Source organism: Triticum aestivum, chromosome 4D, assembly GCF_018294505.1.
Source record: "Triticum aestivum cultivar Chinese Spring chromosome 4D, IWGSC CS RefSeq v2.1, whole genome shotgun sequence".
Taxonomy (NCBI): domain Eukaryota; kingdom Viridiplantae; phylum Streptophyta; class Magnoliopsida; order Poales; family Poaceae; genus Triticum; species Triticum aestivum.
The window spans coordinates 409,327,438-409,348,978 of NC_057805.1; the positions used below are offsets into that span (position 1 = coordinate 409,327,438).

Consider the following 21,541-nt stretch of genomic DNA (forward strand, 5'->3'; position numbering starts at 1 on the left):
TATAGGCCAGTGGCCAGACTCAGATCAAATACCAAGATCTCGTTAAGCATGTTAAGTATCCGCGAATGCCGACCAGGGCCAGGCCCACCTCTCTCCTAGGTGGTCTCAACCTGCCCTGTCGCTCCGCCACAAAGTAACAGTCGGGTGCCGTCGGGAACCCAGGCCCACCTCTACTGGGATGGAGCCACCTGCCCCTTCAGCCCCCATCTCCGAACAGTATCATAAATAATGTAACAGTATAAAGTATATCGCATATGCCCGTGATCACCTCCCGAAGTGATCACGGCCCAGTAGTATAGCATGGCAGACGGACAAGAGTGTAGGGCCACTGATGGAACACTAGCATCCTATACTAAGCATTTAGGATTGCAGATAAGGGTAACAACTGTAGCAACAATAACAGTCTATGCAGCAGAATAGGATTAACCGAAAGCAGTAACATGCTACGCTACTCTAATGCAATTAGTATAGAGAAGGAATAGGCGATATCTGGTGATCAAGGGGGGGCTTGCCTGGAAGCTTTGTTGTACAAGAGGAAGGGTCGTCGGTGACGTAGTCGTACTCGGTGGCATCAGCGCCGGTCTCGGGGTCTACCGGGGAAGAAGAGGGGGAAGAATAGTAAATACGGAGCAAACAAAGCATCACAAAACATAACAAGGCAATACGCGGTGCTAGGTATGCCCTAACGCGGTAGTAGGTGATACCGGCGAAGGGGGGAAACATCCGGGAAAGTGTCCCCGGTGTTTCGCGTTTTCGGACAGATGAACCGGAGGGGGAAAGTTGCGTGTTTGCTATGCTAGGGATGTCTGGCGGATGAACGGGTTGCGTATCCGGATTCGTCTCGTCGTTCTGAGCAACTTTCATGTACAAAGTTTTCCCATCCGAACTACGGTTTATTTTATATTAATTTTTAAAGTTTTTAAATCATTTTCTAATTTATTAATTATTAATTAAATTCAAAAATAGTATTATTGCATCAGCATGACGTCATCAGTCAACAAAGGTGTTGACTGGTCAAGCTGACGTGTGGGTCCTATATGTCATAGGTTAGGTTAACTAAATTGGTTTAATTAATTAAATAGGTGATTAGGTTAACTAATTATGCTTAAATTAAGTTAATTCATTAAGTAATTAATTAATTAATTAATTTTTATCTTTTTTTTTAACGTTCTGGAGGCGGGGCCCGTTTGCCATAGGCCCATAGGGGCCTAACGGGCGTGCGGGCGTGCGGGTTACGGGCGCGGGTGCCGAACTGGGGGCGGATCCGGGCGCGGGCGCCAGGCACAACCACGAAGTGACCAGCGGCGGTGGACGAGCCGGGCGCCGGTGGGGAGTTGGCCGCAGGCGGCCGTTGGCGAGCGGTGCGAGCAGGGCCGCGGTGGGACGTCGAGCACGTAGCAGGGCAAGCTAGGCAGTGGGCACGGGCACGGCGGAGCGATGCGAAGGCGGGTACACGCGGGGGAGGCGGTGTGCGCGGGCGCTGGAGGCGTGGTCAGAGGCGGTGGTGCGCGCGCGGGGGGGGGGGGGGCTCGCCAGAGCCGCCGGGAGCAGCGGCGGGTGGCCGGCGGCCAGGGCTAGCAGCAGAGCAGCAACGGTGAGGCGACGGGCGGGCGCACGCGAGCGAGACGCAGCCCCGGGCGCTCATGCGTGTGCCTAAGGTGCAGGGGCACGCCCAGGCTGGGAGCGAGCGCTAGGAGGCGGGCAAGCGCGGGGGCATGCGCGGGCGGCTGCGGAGGCGGGCGCTGCAGGCGTGGTCCGGACGCGGGCGCGCGTGCGAAGTTGCGGCCATGGGTTCGGCGGGGTCGTGGTGAGCGCGGAATGTGGGGGAAAGAGGAGGCCGGGGGCCTCACCAGCGGCTGCAGGGGATCGGGGCGGCGAGGCTCGATGGAGCCGTCGAGGGGGAGACGAGGACGGGGCGACATTCTGGTGAAGAGGCGAGGTGGTCGAGGCGAAGAGGCTCCGGCGAGGTGGCGATGGCGACGGGCGACAGCGTCGATGTCCAGGGGTGGCGAGGCGTTGGCGTCGAGGGGGGTTCGTCCCCGATCCAGATCTGATCGGGAGGGGGAAGAGGGAGTGGCGACGGGGTGTGGGCGAGAGTGTGCGGTTGGGGTGGTTAGGGTTTCCCCCCTTGTGGGGTTATGGAGTGGGGGTTGGGCCGATTGGTGGCCTGGCTGGCTGGGCCGTCTGGCCCAGTTGGCCAAGGGGGGTCCTTTCTTCTTTTATTTTTGTTTTATTTTCCCTTTGTTTTTTTTAGTTTTTTTTTAATTTTAGTTTTAGTAAAAATACTAAAGTGGCACCCAAATAGATGTTACAATTTATGCCACTGCCACAAACAACTTAGCACATTTTAGAAAGTAGTTTGTATTTGTTTATTAATTTACGAGCATTTAATTAATAGTTTTACCACTATTTTATTTATTATAGTGCATTTAACTACTTTATAAAAGTGTGATTTCTCCACCAATATTTATTATGAATTACTTGCTACATTTAGAACATTTTAGTTTTTGACTTTTGAAAAACTTTTCTAGTTTGACTTTATTTTAAATTTGAATTTGAACGAGTTTTGAATCATCGCGAGATTATCAACAGTAATCGTGGTGACGTGGCAACATTACTAGAGGGTTACTGTAGCTTAATTATCCGTGCGTCACATACCGTACGTTCGGTACTTGATCGGTCGGATCGTGGAGACGTACGACTACATCAACCGCGTTGTGCTAACGCTTCCGTTTTCGGTCTACGAGGGTACGTAGACAACACTCTCCCCTCTCGTTGCTATCCATCACCATGATCCTGTGTGTGCGTAGGAATTTTTTTAAAATTACTACGTTCCCCAACAAGATTTTGTGTGGAGGCTATATATACCCGTTCACCCCCTTCTCCATATGTGAGAGAGCCACCCGAACATGCCTACACTTCCAGCATACATTTTCTGAGAGAGAACCACCTATTTATGTGTTGAGATCAAGATATATCATTCCTATCACAAGAATCTTGATTTCTAACCTTCCCAAGTTGCTTTCCAATCAAATCATCTTTCCACCATATCTAAATCTGTGAGAGAGAGTTGAGTGTTGAGGAGACTATCATTTGAACACACAAGAGCAAGGAGTTCATCATCAACACACCATCTATTACCTTTTGGAGAGTGGTGTCTCATAGATTGGTTAGGTGTCGCTTGGGAGCCTCCATCAAGATTGTAGAGTTGAACCAAGAAGTTTGTAAGGGCAAGGAGATCGCCTGCTTCGTGAAGATCTACCCGAGCGAGGCAAGTCCTTCGTGGGCGATGGCCATGGTGGATAGACAAGGTTACTTCTTCGTGGACCCTTCGTGGGTGGAGCCCTCCATGGACTCGCGCAACCGTTACCCTTCGTGTCTTCATCAACGTGGATGTACGATAACACCACCTATCAGAACCACGCCAAAAATCTCCGTGTCTTCATTGCGTTTGCACATTCCAATCACATCCCTTTGCTTTCTTGCAATTAGCATGCTTTATCTTTTCCGCTGCATATACCCTTGTCGTGCTTGCTTGAAATGTATTGTGAATGCTTAAACTTGTGCTAAAACTCCATCTCAACTTAAACAATTTAAAAATTACCACTTTTACTTGTTGAGGGTATAATTACCCCTCTAGATTCCTCTTCTCAATCCTTTCTTATCTTATATATATGTCGGCCGAACCGAGAAGACTCATGCCATGCACATGAGTCCAGCATATTGAGAGCAGGCTTTCTCAGGTGTCCGACCTTTGGAATGGACTGGGCCTCTTTGAAGTATTTCCCGACAGAAAAATACACTACGAAAAACAAATTCGACTCAAGCCGAAACCCAGCTATCCACTAGGAGGCCAGGCCGGCCCAACACGCGAATGGCCCAGTCTGATTTCTTTCCCTCCAAAACCAAAACCAGCAAAATGGCCCAAAACCCTACTAAAACCCTGGCGACCCGACCACACCTCTCCGCCCGCCGCCGGCGCCTCCTATGCCCTTCCGCCCCACCTTCCCCCGCCGCTGCCTCGACGACCGCAAGCTCTCCTCCTTCCTCTCCGCGCTCGCCTCCTTCTCCGCCAACCCCTCCCCGTCGCCGCCCGCAGGATCGGTTCCCGCAGCCCGCACCCCCGCCGCCTACAATGCTCTCATGTCCGCCTACTCCCGCGCCGGCCGCCCAGACGAGGTGCTCCGCCTCTTCCGCTCCCTCCCCTTCCCCCCCACCGCGCCCCTCTTCACCACCCTCATATCCTCCCTCGCCGTCTCCGGCCGCCCCCGCGCCGCGCGCGCTGCCTTCTCCTCTCTGCTCGTCTCCGGCCTCACGCCCACCGCTTCTGCCTTCACCGCACTGCTCAAGTGCCATGATGGCTCGCTCGACTCTATGCACCACATTTTCCTTGCGATGACCTCCGCCAGCTGTTCACCTGATGCCGCCGTGTACAACTGCTACATTTCCATGCTCTGCGACTCCGGGCGGCTGGAGGAGGCCTGGGGTATCCTTGACCACATGATGGATGGGGGAGTCCGCCCCACTGTCCGCTCCTACACCGCGATTCTACGTGGATACTGCGAGCAGGGTAAGATTCTGGAAGCAGAGAGGTTATTCGATGCCATGGTCGATGCCGGCTGCTCCCCGGATGTCGTATCCTACAGCGTGCTTATTGAGGGGCTTTGCGGCATCAGGGAGTTTCATAAGGTGGAGAGGATATTAGAAAGAAGTGAAGAGAAGGGGTGGACGCCCAATGCTGTCACCTACAATATTTACATGTCTGCTCTGTGCAGGATGGGGTTCTTGGATGAGGCATGCCATCAAGTAGATAAAATGCGCACCAGAGGGCTCTCGCCAACGGTTGAGACATTGAGTATTCTATTTGATTGCTTGTGCCGAGACTCAAAGTTTTCGGAGGCAGTCTGCTTGCTGGAACACAGTGAAGAATTAGGCTGGCATGCTGATGTGTTCTGCTATAACACTTTGATGGGTAGGCTCTGCGATGCCGGTGATTTTGCAAGAGTCTTCAAGCTGCTGGTTGATCTGTTGAAAAAGGGCATTGGGCCAGATATGTTTAGTTTTACAATTGCAATACGTGGCCTCTGTGGAGTTGGGAAATTCCGTCTGGCAAAGTGTCTAATAGATAATGAGTGGATTGGATATGATGTTGTGGCTTTCAATACTTTGATTCATGGATTCTACAATGCTGGGGATTTACGTGGAGTCAAGCTAACTTACATCAATATGTGCAGTAGGCAAATTTCTCCAAACAACTTTACTAATGCTACATTGATTGATAGCTTATGTAAAGATCGAAAATTTGTCGAGGCAATAAACTCTCTTGCATCTTTGAGAGATGGGTCGGTGCCTGATCATGTTGTTCACCTGAACAATCGGTTGGTCAAAGGAGTAAGATATACAAAGGTGCTCAACCTACTTGATGAAATACGCTGCAGAGGATTTGAGCTAGATACTTGCATCTTCATCCCATTAGTTAGGGTATTATGCTGGGAAGGCTACTACAAGCGTGAGAATATCAATGAAGTTTCCCTTATACTGACCAGTCTAGGAATTAGATGATAATCTCAAGATTGACTGATTGAATACCTGAAATGAGAGTCTGAGTTAGCATAATCATGCAAATCACCTTTTGGTGCTGGTTCTCTCTTCCTTCGCACACCAGCAATCTCTCATCTTTCATCAGGTCAGTTGGCACCTAAAATTATGCCATGGTTTAATTTCACCCTCTTTACGTGATGTTAATCCCAGCTAGTTTTTCAGGGGAGAAGTGCCTGATTTTAGGAGCACCCCAGCTAGTTGGGCCTGGACAAGATGATCAACCTCAAATGTGTTCTAGAGAAAATATTGGGCATAAAGGTATGGATTTGTGCTTCATGTTATGGTTCCTTCCAACGAGGACAATACCGTGTACGAATTCATAGTTTATCATTGTGTTGTCTGTTATTGTGACCCCCTTCTGCATTTTGGTGAAAGAGATTGTTTATGGATGCAGTTAGAGATTGCACTTCTTATTTTGTTTTGCTTTCCTCCAGAAGGAAATTTGTTATGCAATAATGTTGATCAGTTGTGCCAAAAGTCATCTAGTTTTGACTCCTAAAATAGATATTTAGTATTTTGATGTGCTCCACTGCCTCTTCGCCTCTCCGTTGCATATTGCCTGTGATGATTAAACACGGAAATGTTAAGTATATTTGGGCGATGCACTTGTCTGTCAAGTATGAAATTAAGCTGGTAAGAAAAATCTTACTTCCTGTGTTAATAGTCCAAGCTCTCAGTAAGCTGTATGAATCTCCAAATTAAGACGAAGATACATAGTTCTTTGAATCATCTTGTGCTAAAGTTTTATCTGGTGAATGTCAAATAGATTTTATCACTTTATCAATACTAAGGGTAGAGGAATAAGACATTCAAAGTTCAAATATTGATGCAAAAGTTGTATTCTATTGAAATATTTGATGAAATAATTCCCTTTTTATGAAATTCATTTTGGTTATTTTGGGGTTTGAATCATGAAGTGGAAACAAAAAGGTTGTTGCAGCAGACAAAGCATTTGAGGGACCAAGCTGTTAATGCCAGATTTTTCTTAGATCATCAGGGATCGGCTCCCCGGTTCCATTTCATGGAAATGAAACCAATGTTCAAATAAGGTTGAGACCAGCTGCCAGAATTGACAACTTAATATGGATATTGGATGAATTACAATACGCCTTGGGCCCGACAAGAAGAAGGAAGACGCTTCTCCATTTTGCAACGTTGTAAAGGTAACACAAAGGTTCATTGCATTCTCATCGTTTTGGTCCTTATCATGATGAGTTTCTTCCTCATATACAACAACAACAACAATAACAACAACTAAGCCTTTAGTCCCAAACAAGTTGGGGTAGGCTACAGCTGAAACCCATAAGATCTCGATACCAGCTCATGGCTCTGGCACGTGGATAGCTAACTTCCACGCACCCCTGTCCATGTCTAGTTCTTTGCTGATATTTCAGTCCTTCAGATCTCTCTTTACGGACTCCTGCCATGTCAAGTTTGGTCTACCCTGATCTCTCTTGACATTATCAGCACGCTTTAACCGTCCGCTATGCAGCGCTGTATATGTCCAAACCATCTCAGACGATGTTGGACAAGCTTCTTCCTCATATACATCATTGTTAAATGCAATGAAGCGATGAACAAAAGAGATTCAAATTTGATACTCTGATTATGTTGTAGACAAAACAATTTTATCGTTTCTTGAACTAGATTAGCCGATTAGTTTCAAAAGACTGCATTGGTTCACTCAATGTTGGTACACTGCATGTTGAAATTTTGTGCTGTTATTTGAAAAATGGATGCGCTGATGTTGTGGTGCATTCATTTTGTGATCAGAGGACGTACAAAGACTTTCACCATATCACTTAGCATCTCTGCTTTGGGGTCAACTTCTGATATAGAGGAACAATGTTCTTTGATGATTGAAGTTTCCTTCTACCTGTCTATTTTCAATTTGTCAAAGCATAGTCATGTGTATCTAGTTGGATAAAATTGGGCTCTATGGAATGTCATTTGGTGCATGCTATTGTGATTTACCAAATGTGATGATTTCCTTAGGTTTTTAGCTCATTGTTAGTGTTCATTTTATTTAATTTATTTTTCTATGGAAAATGCAACTATCCTGAGGTGTTGGTTTCTCATTTTGTTGAGAGCCAACAATTAGTGGTAGTGGGAAGTAAGTGATAATACTTAGTTACCAACGACAATAATTTGTTTCTGGTGCTCTTTTTTATATCTGGTCCATAAGTGTGTCACTAATGTTATCCCCTCTTTGGAATTTTTAGGGTCTAAGGCCTCTCCCAACGCTCCAGGCTGTATCGGTGCTTAGCCTTCCAGGTAAGCAAAAATCTGACGTGGCGTCTTAATTAAAGAGGAGAGAGAAGGAACCGGTAACCCCACGAAGAAACGGCACCAAGCGCTCATACCTAGGTAGAAACACAGTTAATTGGATCCCGTATGCAGCGCCGAGCCGTTCCATCTCTTCTCCTTTTTCCCCTTCTTCTCAGCGACCTCCATCTCATCATCTCCCTCGCCCTGCGCCGCCGCTCCCACCCAGCGCAACAGCAACTCCGTCCTCGCCTCGCGCCGCCGCAGCCAGCGGAACGAGTACTCAGTCGTCGCCCTACGCCGCCGCCCCAGGGGAACGGTTACTCAGTCGTCGCCCTGCGCCGCCACCCCAGTGCAGCAGCCGCCATCCCTTCTGGTTGTGGAAACCCAGCCCCGGCCGACTCTCTGGCCTGCACGGACCAGCGGCGGGAGATAGCTGCTCAATGATAAATAGCCATTTTCCCCAAAATCGAGCTGCTAGTTTGTTTCAACATATGTGTTCTGTATTCAACTTCAGCTCGTGCTTGCCTCCCGTCCATGCTTAGATGAGATTTTTGTCTGCAATTTTTGTTTCTCTGCATCTTGCTAACTGATAGACTGAATCATAGGTAGATTGAATAGTATGCAATCTGAACCATAGGTAAACTGATGATAGTCTGAACTATGAATAGTGGAGACTGATATAAATATTATGTGATCTGAACCATATGCCCTAGTACAAGATTCTTGCTAAACTACAGACCATGATTTGTTTTGCACATCGACCATCTAACTAGGTTACAGAAAGTACTACTAGTTGATTCTAGTTTAGGCAACTGAAGCAGTTTTGAAAAGTTCCATGATTTTATTTTACTCAAGCACTCATGCAGAGTATCGGGGTCCAAACAAAATGTCACCACCACTATTGTTTTTCTGTTTGGGCTCAGTTCAAATATATTATTGGCACTTTATGTATGGACTCGGTTCAAATATATTTCTATGTGGTCTGTTAAAGCGATTTTAGTGGCTACGAAAATGCAACATAAAGGCCACAAAGTTTACATACTACTAAGATCCCACGACTAATTAAACTAGTCGAATGCCCGTGCGTTGCCACAGAATACGAAATAAAATGTAGAGATTATGATTATATATTTTTTAATTCAAAATTGTGTGCAGAACATGATTTTCATTCATGTCCACTCGCTGCTTTGCTCCGAGTCAGTCTTTGTGTTTCATTAGGCACCCTTTCCTTGCATGCAACGGAAGTGATATATTTCTCCCTTCCCTCTTGCCCCACCACCATTCTGTTCATCCACCCTTACTCTAGCATTGTTGGTGCTAGTCATGGACTCATAGTTGTTGTTCCTAATGGCTACACATATTCTTGCACCACTATATGCTTCTTGCTACATCTTGGACGCATACATCGCTTGCATCATCTTCTGACCGAAAACACCATGCAATTATAGTGCACAACTATCAAACCCAGGAAGAGAAGGCTTAATGGCAAAGGGTGTAAAATTGGGCTGGGTTTTTGGGATGTCTTGACGAACAAATCTGACAGCAGCCAAAGCCACCATTACAGAACAATTCATCTCCTCAATTTCACCCTTCATGTCTACTCCTCGACTCTATTTTCACTCGCTTTGTTACAACACGTGATTCTCCATTATGACCTGGCAACTAACAAGAGACATTAAGTGGAACACATTAACATGAATGTCAACTCTGCCAATAAATATTTAGTGATACTGGGGCAATGATCAAATTCACCTCCAGCTCCAAACCAATCAAGGCATAGGGCAAAATTTAACAAGGATACTAAATATTACAAGCTACGACAGGGGATCGCTAGTTTCATCTCAGTCCCAATAGCCTCCAGCACCTAGTGGGAATAGGCCGAGCCACCATCTTCTTATCTCCGGTGGCTACAGAATAGCAAAAGGATAGAGCGCTATTGATTATACATGGCTGTTTCAGCGAACTGCGACATGAAAAATGATCTTATTCACTCACATGCTTCCTCCTCTGCCAACTACGACCATATCGTACCCGTGAAATCACTTACTGTAGTGGAACTCCTTTTCTGTGACCACTTTGCAAGAGGACAAATATGTATTCTTCCTCCTGTTTTGTACTCCACCATCTTGTGTCACCATCTTCTTCAGATCCGGTGAACCTTATAGTGATTCTCATAATCATCTGCTGATGGACACCCCAGTGATACTATGGCTAAAGATGTGTGGATGTCGTAATAGACATGTCACAGCCCCAGATCAGCCCTTGCTTGATTTTTCTTGCATCCATGCATCATGTTTAAATTCAAATGAAATTTGAATTGGGGAATTTTCAAAGCCTCGGAAACCTTTTAAAAATGGTCAACATTAAAATCTTCTCAAAGAAGCCTAAGAAAATGTTCCTGTTACTCTGTGAAAATTTTGGTAAGAGGTAAAATTCAAACCAATATTTTTGGAATCACAGAAATATTTATTTTGGGCCTTTGACTTAAATCAATAACCTATTTGAGTTGAATTTATTTCTGTTATATAAGAAATAAAGTTCAAATATTTTTGTAAGTTGCTTGTGACCTTGGACTAGTTTCTGAGCTCACATAACAATTTACAGAAAGTTCAAAAATGATTTGATGTTTTAAAAATCAAATCAAAACCAATTGCAGAAAATAAAAAACATTAATAAATAGAAAACCAGAGAGAGAGAGAAGTTACCTGCGCAGCCACCTGGCGGCCCAAGTGGCCGGCCCAGCCCACTGGCCTGGCACTGTTGGCCAGCCCACTAGGAGCCCCACCGTCTTCAACCTCTGCCAGTAGGCAGAGGCGTGTCGACGCGCGCGCGCCCGAGCTCCACCTCCTGCTTCTTCCCCTGCCCTCGATCGAGCGCCTGGAGGCGCCACGCAGCCCCCCTGGTCCCTCTCGCTCACTCGTTGCTCTCTCTCCCCTCCTCTGGTTCTCTCCCCCTTGCTGTTCCCCACCTCACCGAACCGCGCCGCCGCCACCGACGAGCTCCACCACGGCCGCAACCACTCCCTCGTTCCCTCTCCACGTCCCCGAGCTCCACCACGACCCCGTGGAGCAACACACCCGACGCACGCGACCAGAAAAGGCCCCAGTCGACCGGAGCGTCGTCGTCTTCACCTCCGGTGCCCGGAGATCGACTCCGTCGATTTGCCTCGTCCAGAGCGTCCCCGAGGCCGCTGACCTGCCCTGCCGCATCCCCGTGAGCTCCCCTCCATTTCTCCTCCATCCTCGTGCTCGTTTTCGCACCGCAACACCGCCCGCGCTCACGCCCGAACTCCGGCCGCCGTCGAGCCCGGCCTCCTGGCGCCCAGCTGCGTGCACCCCTGGATGCGGGCGAGCGAGGGCTTCCTCGTGGTGCCCTCAGCGCGCCCAGCCGCTGCCCTGGCGCCACCCCTGGCGAGCCGCCGCCGCACTGCAAGGTCGCCGGCCCTTAATCCGGCGACGCTGACGTGGCTAAGGCATTAGCCGCTAACAGCCCCACTAACTAACCCCCTGGCTCGCTGACATGCGGGCCCCACTGCCTAACTAAACAGCTAACAAAAATATTTTAAGTTTAATATAAACACAGTGGCCCCACGCGTTGGCGTTGACCTCGCTGACGTGGCCGTTGACCGGACCCACCTGTCTGTGTCACTAACTGACACTGGGTCACTGACCAGTGGGTCCCACTGGTCAGGTCTGACCTGGACCCGGTCTGTTGACCTGCTGAGGTCAGCATGACGTAGTGCTGACATAATTAATAATTTTCTGGATTTATTTTTTATATAGGAAATTCCAGAAAATGTAGCAAACTTCTAAAAATCATAGAAAATAATCTATAACTCAAATTGAAAAGATTTATATATGAAAAATGATCAGAAAAATCCAATCTATCCATCTGTACTGGTTCCATGCATGTCTAAACAACTTAACCTTGCTGTTTAGTTCAAAACATGATAAGGCACTATTTAAATTCATAATTTGAGTTTGGGATTGAACCTTTGGTTCAAAATGACCCAAACCCATCTGTTTGTAGTTGCATTAGCCAAAACACATTCATATTGCCATGTCTTAGCATGCATCATAATTGTTGCATTGCATTGATTGTGTTCTTCCTTGTTTGCCGGTGGTTGTTCCCTCTCGATAGACGTGGTTCCGACGATGAGTTCGATGACACTGATGAAGAGCTATATGATCTTCGGAAGTGCCAGGCAAGCAAACCCCCTTGTTCATTCCGATATAATCCCACTCTCTCGCTCCTGCTCTTTTTTACTGCATTAGAACAACAACGATTCATCTGTTACTTGCTGCGGTAGTTGAACCCCTTATCCTCTGCATGACCTGTCATTGCCACAGTAAATAGATGAAACCCACTAGCATGAGTAGGAGTTGTTTGAGCCCTGATGTGCCTACTCATTCATGCTTGTTTGTCATGCCTACTATTGCTTAGAGTTGAGTCGGGTCTGATTCATCGAGGATGAATTGGAATGGTGATGAACATGTCCTACGGTGTGTGAGCTAAGTGTGTGAACACGATTTGGTAAAGGTAGCGGTGAGAGGCCATGTAGGAGTACATGGTGGGTTGTCTCATTGAAGCCGTCCTCAGGAACTGAGTTCTGTGTTTGTGATCCATGATACAGTTACTACCACGCATTGGGCCCGAAACCAATGGACCCTCTCGGCTTCTTAATCACCCTTATCCTCTGTCCAGGAGTTGCAAGTAGTTTCTGGTGTTTGTAGTATGCTGGAGGCCGTGGGCAGCGCTGACCCGAGGGGTGGGTTGTGATGCGGTAGGCACGTGGCCGGGCATGCCGGGCGCCCGTTTGGTGTCGCGGAACCCTGTACACATCGTTCGGGGCCGTATGTGGAAACCTCGGCCGGACTCCCTGCGGATGGAACCTGAATAGGCGATAAACCTGGACTAGAGACTTGAGTGTTTAGGTAGGCTGTGGCCGACACCCTCGCTGGGCTTCCGCTTGAAGGTTGCCGAGTACATGCTGCGTAAACGGCGGTAAGTGGTGAGAGCGTGTGTGACGAAGTACACCCCTGCAGGGTTAATATGATCTATTCGAATAGCCGTGTCCGCGGTAAAGGACTTCTGGGTTGCCTATAACAGTTCATAGACAAGTGAAAGTGGATACTCTAAAATGCGCAAGATAAGCATGAGTGCTATGGATGGCGTTCTCGTAGGGAGACGGGAGCGGATCCATAGTGGAGTATTGATATGGTGAATATGTGGACTCGTGTGCGCCACCTCAAAAGAGTTATTTGCAGTCGTAGCTAGGATAGCCACCGAGTCAAAGCTGGCTTGCTGCAGTTAAACTCCACCACCCCCTTTGTTGATACCGATGCATATGTAGCTAGTTCTGATGTAAGTCTTGCTGGGTACATTTGTACTCACATTTGCTTAATTTATGTTTTTGCAGAAAGACTTCAGTCTCGCTAGTAGTTCCGCGTGGATTTCGACGTTTAGCTTGTTACCTCAGCTACGATCTTGTGCCCTCGGTAGGATCTAGTAGATAGTCAGGCTGCTCAGCCTTTTTCATTTATAGTTGTCTGTACTCAGACATGTTAAGCTTCCGCATGTGTTTGACTTGTATGCTCTGAATGCTGGGTCGAGAGATCCATGTTTGTAATATCTGGCTCTTCGGAGCCTAATGAATAAATACTCTCAGTCGTAGAGTCTTGTTGTGATGCCATGTTGTATTTGCACATATCGAGCATATTGTGTGTATGATTGAAATGCTTGGTATGTGCGGGATCCGACAACCTAGTTGTTTATCCTTGGTAGCCTCTCTTATGGGGAAATGTAGTCTTGTGCTTCCATGAGCCATAGTAGTCCGCTACAGCCCGGTTCACCGGAGTCCTGCTAGCCCAGCACTACTGCTCCGGAACACTTGACTGGCCGGCATGTGATTCACTTCGTTCCTGTGTCTGTCCCTTCGGGGAAATGTCACGCGGTGACATCCGGAGTCCTGCCTAGCCTGCTACAGCCCGGTTCACCGGAGTCCTGTTAGCCCAGTGCTACAGCCCAGATTCGCACGCTGCTGACCGACATGCTCGATGTTGATTCATGTATGCCTGTCCCCGTAAGTTAGTGCCACTTTGGGTTCACGACTAGCCATGTCGGCCCGGGTTCTCTGTCATATGGATGCTAGCGACATTATCATATACGTGAGCCAAAAGGCGCAAACGGTCCCGGGCCATGGTAAGGCGACACCCGTGGGAATACCGTGCGTGAGGCCGCAAAGTGATATGAGGTGTTACAGGCTAGATCGGTGTGACTTAGAATCGGGGTCCTGACAGCACATATACATATCCTCACTTTGGAATGGCATAGAGGTAGACATCAACACGTTGCAAGGAACAAAGTTTTCTATCTGAGAGAGAAGCAAACATATTTAAGACTGCTCATAACAAGTGCCAGTAATTTCCGCGCATTAAAATCAACAATGCGTCAGCGAATCATCTATAAAGTTATATGCTCATTATATAGTGTTTCCTACAAATACACAACAATTCTTCCGGCGTCCGATATCTGGTATTGTGGTTTTTAAATTTGTTGGATATAAACTGGCAGCAATATCATGTGAACTTGGAATTATAGATGTCTTAGTATAAATTTGCTATACTAACAGTAGCACATCTCTAAAAATGATACCGGAAGAAGGACGCGGTATCCAACAAATTTAAAAACCACAATACCAGATATCCCACTTTAAACATATTGGAAATTATGTTGTTTATTTCTTTCACAATTTTTATAACAAATAGTGATTTAGGAGATAAATAAACAACATAATATTTTGTGGGAACTTTTGCAGTCGACGAAAAGCTTGATCATTACAACATAATGGTGCTGGATTGGAAGAAAAATTTCACTTAATAGGTTAAATGCACCATGCATAGGAGTGTCGAGGGCATACCAGAATCAACCGAATAGCATGATGAAAATAATTAAACTTGTTCTTTCTTAGTTCTCAGCTACTCAGGAAGGTGTGACAAGGTGTGGTAAAATGCTATTCAGTTTCACAAAGGCATGCATCGAGCTAGTGCTGACAAACTTTGGTGCCTTTTTCACACTTGCTTTCTGCATCTCCACTCTAGGATCAAAACACATTCCCAGTAAACATTTGGAATTTTAAGTTTGTCCGAGAAGGAGGAGTAAACTCACTAAACTACAAATACAAGCACAAAGCATGTCCATATGTCCGTACAAAAGACATAATGCAGTACATGTATCAGTTTGGATACACATGCTTCAGTCAACTTGACCATGACTAACTCCGTGGTCATTTTATCCTACAATTCACCATGGCCGGAAGTGCACTCTTTTGTAAACTATGTCAGCTCTCGCGGAGAAGGAAAATCGCTATGAACTCTTTTATTCCTAGCATTTAAAAAAAAAAAGAGAGCTGGATTTCATCAATGGTCATGATTCTTCTCAGGATTATGGGACATATTAAACAGACAAGCTTCACATGGTAAAAAGCTCACAGAGAAGGATATTAACATTTGTATGTTTGTGAAAACCGATTCAGATTGCTAATTATAATGTGAAGCAACGTGATCAGCACTTCATGAGCTGCAGCTAAATCATGTATGGTGTTTTGTGTCCTTCATAAATCAGTCTATAATTCTGCGCAGTAAATTTTAACACCATTTGGTAGATCATGCAAAAGAAAAATTGCACGTGTACAGTAAAGTTAGGCCATAATTCTGCCCAGTAAAGTTAGGCCATAATTTTGCATAACAGTGCAGTATTACTAAAGAATAAGGCACCCCATAACTAAACAGAGAACACAGAACAAACCAGAATGAGAGAACTAAAGAGGCACATACCTAGCATAATGTACTGACATTGCAGTTACAGAAGTATAATTGTATAAACTTGGGCTTTGGCAAGATACCAGCAGGTATGCCCATTGAGAAAAACATATAGCAAGCTTCCAATCTACCACCAAGCATCACATTTAATTGGCACCTTAAAATTCTTTGGAGCTATACCAAGGATAATCACGTCTCTGTCTAGCGTCTACCCAGTTTCAGTAAATTAAAACAGGCTGATCGTTACGGTCTTGTATGTTGTCACTTGGACCAAATCCCATCATGTTTTTGTATGGAGGGCGATGCAAAAATGCAGGAGAGAGAAACACAAGTTATATTTGCGTAGCAGTGTTATAAAAATTTGCTCAGGAGAGAGAAACAAATAAATCTAATTTTGGCAATCCAGTACAGACAATATTTAAGGGTAATTACTAATTTCACGTCCCGTATGTATTATCGCGTAGTATGAAGAAACAAAGTCAAGCACTTACGAGAGCCGTTGGTGCAGTGAGATTTTGAGTGGGAGTCTGTATCATTACAGGTTTGTACCATCCAAATTACAGCCCCATAAATGAGCTCCAGCCGACACACACCTTTGCTTCCACAGCTCATGCATAACCACATACCCGGGGATTCAAATCAACCTACAAGAATGTTAATCCATTAGAACTTCATGCGGAATAAGAAGAAAATTAGTCAGATCCAAGATGACACCAAATTGAATTGGTTAGGATGTGTGTCGATGCTTGGTGGCTTCGCCCGCCATCACCGAGCTATCAAAATCACAAGAGGAAAATATGTACTGGCTACTGCTCGCATTTCACAAACACATCATCTTACAATCAGATGCCTCATTTGGACGCCATATAATAATCATACATCATTGTTGTATGAATAGAAAAGAAAACATAGAATACTTATCACCATGTACACTGCCTCTACTATTTTATACTGAACCGTGAGTACAAGGGTTGGATCATGAGTTATCTAAAGAGAGGAAAAGATTTCGTACATGCAAGTAACCTAAAACGCCCATGAAAGTAAACCAGATCAGCACAAAAACAGAACCAAATCAAGCATAGAAACAAGAGAGAAAGGGATTTCGTCCTACCACCAGATCGGAGGAAGTCGAGCCGTCGCCTCTCAGTCGAGGAGGGCGCGCCAGTGGAGCTAAAAGCCGCCGCCTGGCTGATCAGCAGCCTTCCGTCCAGGTCGGCCCACGCGGAAGGGGACAACGACGGCGCGCTGGCTCATCGTTGGTGGCACACCAGCAAAGGTCACGTCGCGTACGGCGTACCCGAAGTCCCGAACCCAGTAGCAGCATGCACTGCCGGTGCCGCAACGGCATGGGGAGCAGGTGTGCGGAGGAGCTCGGCACCATATCAAGGAGAACGAAGAGCAGCATGAGAGCAGATCGGCGGCTGCGGTTGGGAAGAAGCACAGGGTGGGAGAGACGGACGTGTTGTGCGTGGGCTTCGGGTGGGTAGATCGTGGCAAAAGCGCCTATTGAACGCGAAAAAAGGAGGCTCGATCGTGTGCTGGTTTTGCTGCATACACTAGTAGGAAAAGGGGCTTTTACCCCGGTTCATAAGGGCCTTTAGTCCCGGTTCAGGAACCGGGACTAAAAGGTCGTTACTAATGTCCTAGCCCTTTAGTCCCGGTTCTTACACGAACCGGGGCTAAAGGCCGTCCACGTGGCCGGTGCGGGGAGCCCAGGCAGGAGGGCCTTTGGTCCCGGTTGGTGCCACCAACCGGGACCAATAGGCATCCACGCGTCAGCACCTGGCAGGAGCTGAGGTTTTTGTTTTTTTTGAAAGGGGGGGGGGGTTGGGGGGTTAATTTAGGTTGTTATTAGGTAGCTATTAGAGAGAAGTGTCCTCTCTTATATCTCCGTGCTTGGTTTACCAACGCTACGTACTGCTATGCCTAAACATGGCTTAGATTGAAGTGAAGGCAACATGTGGTGCATGTCGAAAGTAATACTAATCCGGACTTGATCAAGTTTGGATTGTACTACTTTCGACACGCACCACATGCATGTTGCCTTCACTTCAATCCAATCCATGTTCATTTCACCCGCTGATATATAATAACTCTTCATGCACGCATCATGCATCATCATATATAATAACAAGTCCTACTAATCATCATCATACAACTTCTACTCGTTATTAATAACAAGTCATACGATCATCATCCTCACAGTCATCGAACCAACCCTACTTAATTGTTCTTAGCACATGATCATCAGTATTAGGTAGGACCGAAATACCCTCTTTAAGGTAAAATAGCATAAAACAATATAGACCCTGACTCTCCATTATGGAGAATGGAGATCATCCTGTCTCCAATTCTTGCGCCTCGCTTCCTTTTGCTTCCAAGAAGCTCCTTGCGACTGTCCATACATTTTTTCCATTCTTTGATTTGCATGTCTCCACTTCTTTTAGAAATCCGGTATGGACAGTTGAGATTCGTAGGATGACCTGGTTGTATATTCAAAACATCAAGCCTACCATTCTGATACATCAAATGAGGCACACAATCCTCTGGGATTATCTGTTGAAAAACATAGTAATAACTTCATAGTTAGCAATGATAATGCACTAGTTTTAGAACTATGCAAAATATGCACGGATGTCGTAATAGTAAGAAATCTTACCAGGGTATCTCCATAGTAGTTACCGTAGTTCAACACGTGCACTAGTGGCACGTATGGAGGACCATAATGATGAGGAGTTTGATTGTAGATATTGTAATTCTCAATATCAGTACAAAATCCGACCAGATGAGTTTTCTCCTTATAAGTTAACTCAGAGCCATCGGTGTAGTAGGTTCTGTCTACCATGTTCCGCACATTCTTTGAACAATCAAAATAAGCTGTCAACTATTTTGAAATGAACAATATAAATTAGCTAATAACTATGTTTGAGAAACTCACATAGCGGTAGAATTGGAGGCGTATCAACAAGGACCCAAATGTCCATATTGTCTTGCTCGATGTCAGGATCACCAAGATCCATGGTGACAAGCATACCCTCATCAAAACCATACATCTTGCAAAATGCTTCCCAATTTTTGCAACCAAAATGGGTTACGCTCTCAGAATTATACAGCTTTACTTCAAAATCTATATCATGATGGGTCCTTAGGTGAATTTTCTTTGTTTCCATACTTTCATGGTCTTCAAAACCCATCCTCTCCAAGACGTAGCGTCTTGCATGGCATGGGATAAGCTAGCCGAATTGTAAAAGATGAAAAGTACACGTTGAAATAGTTGAAGTCGTGCTTAATTACGAAAAAATAACACTTGTCGTCGTTGCGTACCGTTTCAACATCGAGCGTCTCCTCCAGCTTAATACTGAAGCGCCGATCTTCGTCCAGGTGAGGCCTGTCGCACTGACCTCGGTCGTCGTGGCACCAGTCGCACTCCCCCGGGAGACTTTCGTCGTCCGAGTACGACATTTCCTATGTTCATATATAATTCAAATATTAAACATCTACAATTAAATATATGTACTAAAAAACCTAAGTTAGATCATTATTCATCACGGGTTGACTATCGGTTTGTCGAGTCTTTTCTTGAAAACTCTCAGCTCACGTGGTGTATACATTCGACCGTTGGTGATGGTCGCTCCTCCCTTTGTCCCCGTGTGCATTACACCAAAATGTCTAGCTAGCACACGGGAACAAAGGAGAAGCGACCCCCATGACAACAGTCGGGATTCTTCGTCCTCTCATATATATATATGGTGGAACTCTCCCTCACTGATTCCTCTCTGACATTTGCGACCGTCGGTGATGGTAGCTCCTCCTTTCGTTCTCGAGTGCATTACACCAAATTGTCTAGCACACAGGAACGAAGGAGAAGCTACCCCCACGACAACAGTCGGGATTCTTCGTCCTCTCATATATGGTGGAGACTCGACAGACTTACAGTCAACCCGAAATATCGTTTAATTATCTTTCTAAAAGAGGATTTGGCTGGTCTCACCTCGATGTCGGAGGGGGCGGTGACGGGGACGACGGCGGGGATGATGGAGGGGCCGGGGGGCTCCTAGATTTCTGCGAAAACAAAAACCCTATAAGCTATCAACTAATCATAGTGCTCTCCAATTTTAGCATTCAAAGTAGGATCGGAGTACGTAGTTTTCCACTTTGAGCATTCAATAAGCAAAATCAAATCACAAAATAAAGTAGTATTCAAATTAGGATGCATTCAATTATAAGCAAAACTACATCATCTCCATGCGTCCGTACATCGCCGAATATTATCACTAATACACCTCGAATACTATCATACATATAGCATCGCTAGTACAGCTAGAACAGTAGCGCCCGACGGGTATCGGCGCGGGCGGTGGACACCCAAAGGGACGGAACCATCACAGGATCATAGCTCCAGTGAGATCCCTGAAGAACCTGCCAGGTATTGTCGAACCTGCCCTCCAACGCAACCATGTAGCGACGGACGTGCTGGTCCTCCTCGCTGACACGGTGACGTACCACCTCCACGGTGTCCGGAAGCCTCGGCACCGTCACTGGCCCACGCGAGCGCCACCAAACAAGGATCGGGTCAACGACGGGCTGGTTCCTCACCAACCTACGCCCACCGGAAGGTAGCACCTCCCAAAACCAGCCCGGCGGAGCCCAGTCCCGGACATGGCCCCTCTGATCAAGCCGGCCTCCTCCGCCGAGTCGACGACGAGGATGCGGGATAGGCATCGTCGACGTCGATGCGGGAATAATTGCTTTAACTAAAAAAACAAACTAGTTCTATTAATTTCCTTACTATAAATAGAATAAAGTAGTACTTACTACAAATAAACTAGCTAGTTTAACTAGTTCTATTATTTTTCTAACTAATTCTATTAAACACTTTCTAAGTAGTACTTACTAAAAGTTATCGGGGAGGGGGGTACATATATCGACAACGACATACCCGATAAAAAATAAGAAGAGGAAGAAGACGAAAAAAAAGAGGAGAAGAAGAAAGGAATAGAGGAGGAGATCGAAGAAAAAAAAGAAAAAAAGAGGAGAAGAAGAAGGAATAGAGGAGAAGAAGAAAAAATAGAATAATATATTATTCTATTTCTTCTTCTTCTCCTCTATTTCTTCTTCTTCTACTCTTTTTTTTCTTCTTTTTCATCTTCTTATTTATTTCTCCTCTACTTCCTCTCCTCTTCTTCTTCTTATTCTTCTTCTTCTTCTCCTTCTTCCTCTTCTTATTTTCCTTTTTTCTCTCCTTCTTTTTCTTCTAAATATGAACATACATAAATGACTTCTAAATATGAAAAATCTAAACTACACATCTAAATTAATACATCTAAATTACAACAACTAAATTAACTACACATCTAACTACACATCCAAATTAATACAACTAAATTACAAATCTAAATTAAACTACGTACAGTACTATAGCTAGGGGGCGCGGCGGCAGCGGCGGCGTCCATTACAGGGAGGAGGAGGGGATCGGGGCGGCGCTCACAGGGTGGCGGAGGGCGACGGCGACCGCGGCGGGCCGGGGGCGGAGGGCGGCGACGGTGACGTATACGGGGCGACGGCTCGGGGGCGCGCGGCGGAGGCCGACGGCGACGGCGGCGGGGGGGGGGGGGCGGAGGACGACGGCGACGGGCGATGGCGTGGGCTCGGGGGCACGGGCGACGGCGACGACGACGGGGCAGCCTGGCGGCGTAGATCGAGCTCGCGGCGTCGTCGGGCGGGGGGACACTGGCGATGGAAATCAGAAAATTTCCAAAGTGCTACTTATATAGCAAAGGCTTTGGTCCCGGTTGGTGGCTCCAACCGGAACCAATACCCACCCTTTGGTCCCGGTTGGTGCCACCAACCGG

The 21,541-nt window shown here is 46.3% G+C and overlaps 1 protein-coding gene across 3 annotated transcripts; it reads left to right on the forward strand.

Annotated features, from left to right (window-relative positions):
- Positions 1-3,956: 3,956 nt before the first annotated feature.
- Positions 3,957-13,361, forward strand: LOC123098235 (pentatricopeptide repeat-containing protein At1g09900). Of its 3 annotated transcripts, none has more exons than XM_044520169.1 (5): positions 3,957-5,686; positions 5,764-5,859; positions 6,519-6,764; positions 7,824-7,875; positions 13,289-13,361. In XM_044520169.1, exon 1 carries the CDS (start codon positions 3,988-3,990, stop codon positions 5,560-5,562), a length of 1,575 nt encoding a protein of 524 aa, XP_044376104.1. In that variant the 5' UTR covers positions 3,957-3,987; the 3' UTR covers positions 5,563-5,686; positions 5,764-5,859; positions 6,519-6,764; positions 7,824-7,875; positions 13,289-13,361. The 3 variants fall into 3 exon arrangements, with proteins under 3 accessions (XP_044376104.1, XP_044376103.1, XP_044376105.1); XM_044520168.1 differs by lacking the exon at positions 13,289-13,361 and adding an exon at positions 12,010-12,068; XM_044520170.1 differs by lacking the exon at positions 13,289-13,361 and adding an exon at positions 12,010-12,068 and having other exon boundaries at positions 6,591-6,764.
- Positions 13,362-21,541: the final 8,180 nt, after the last annotated feature.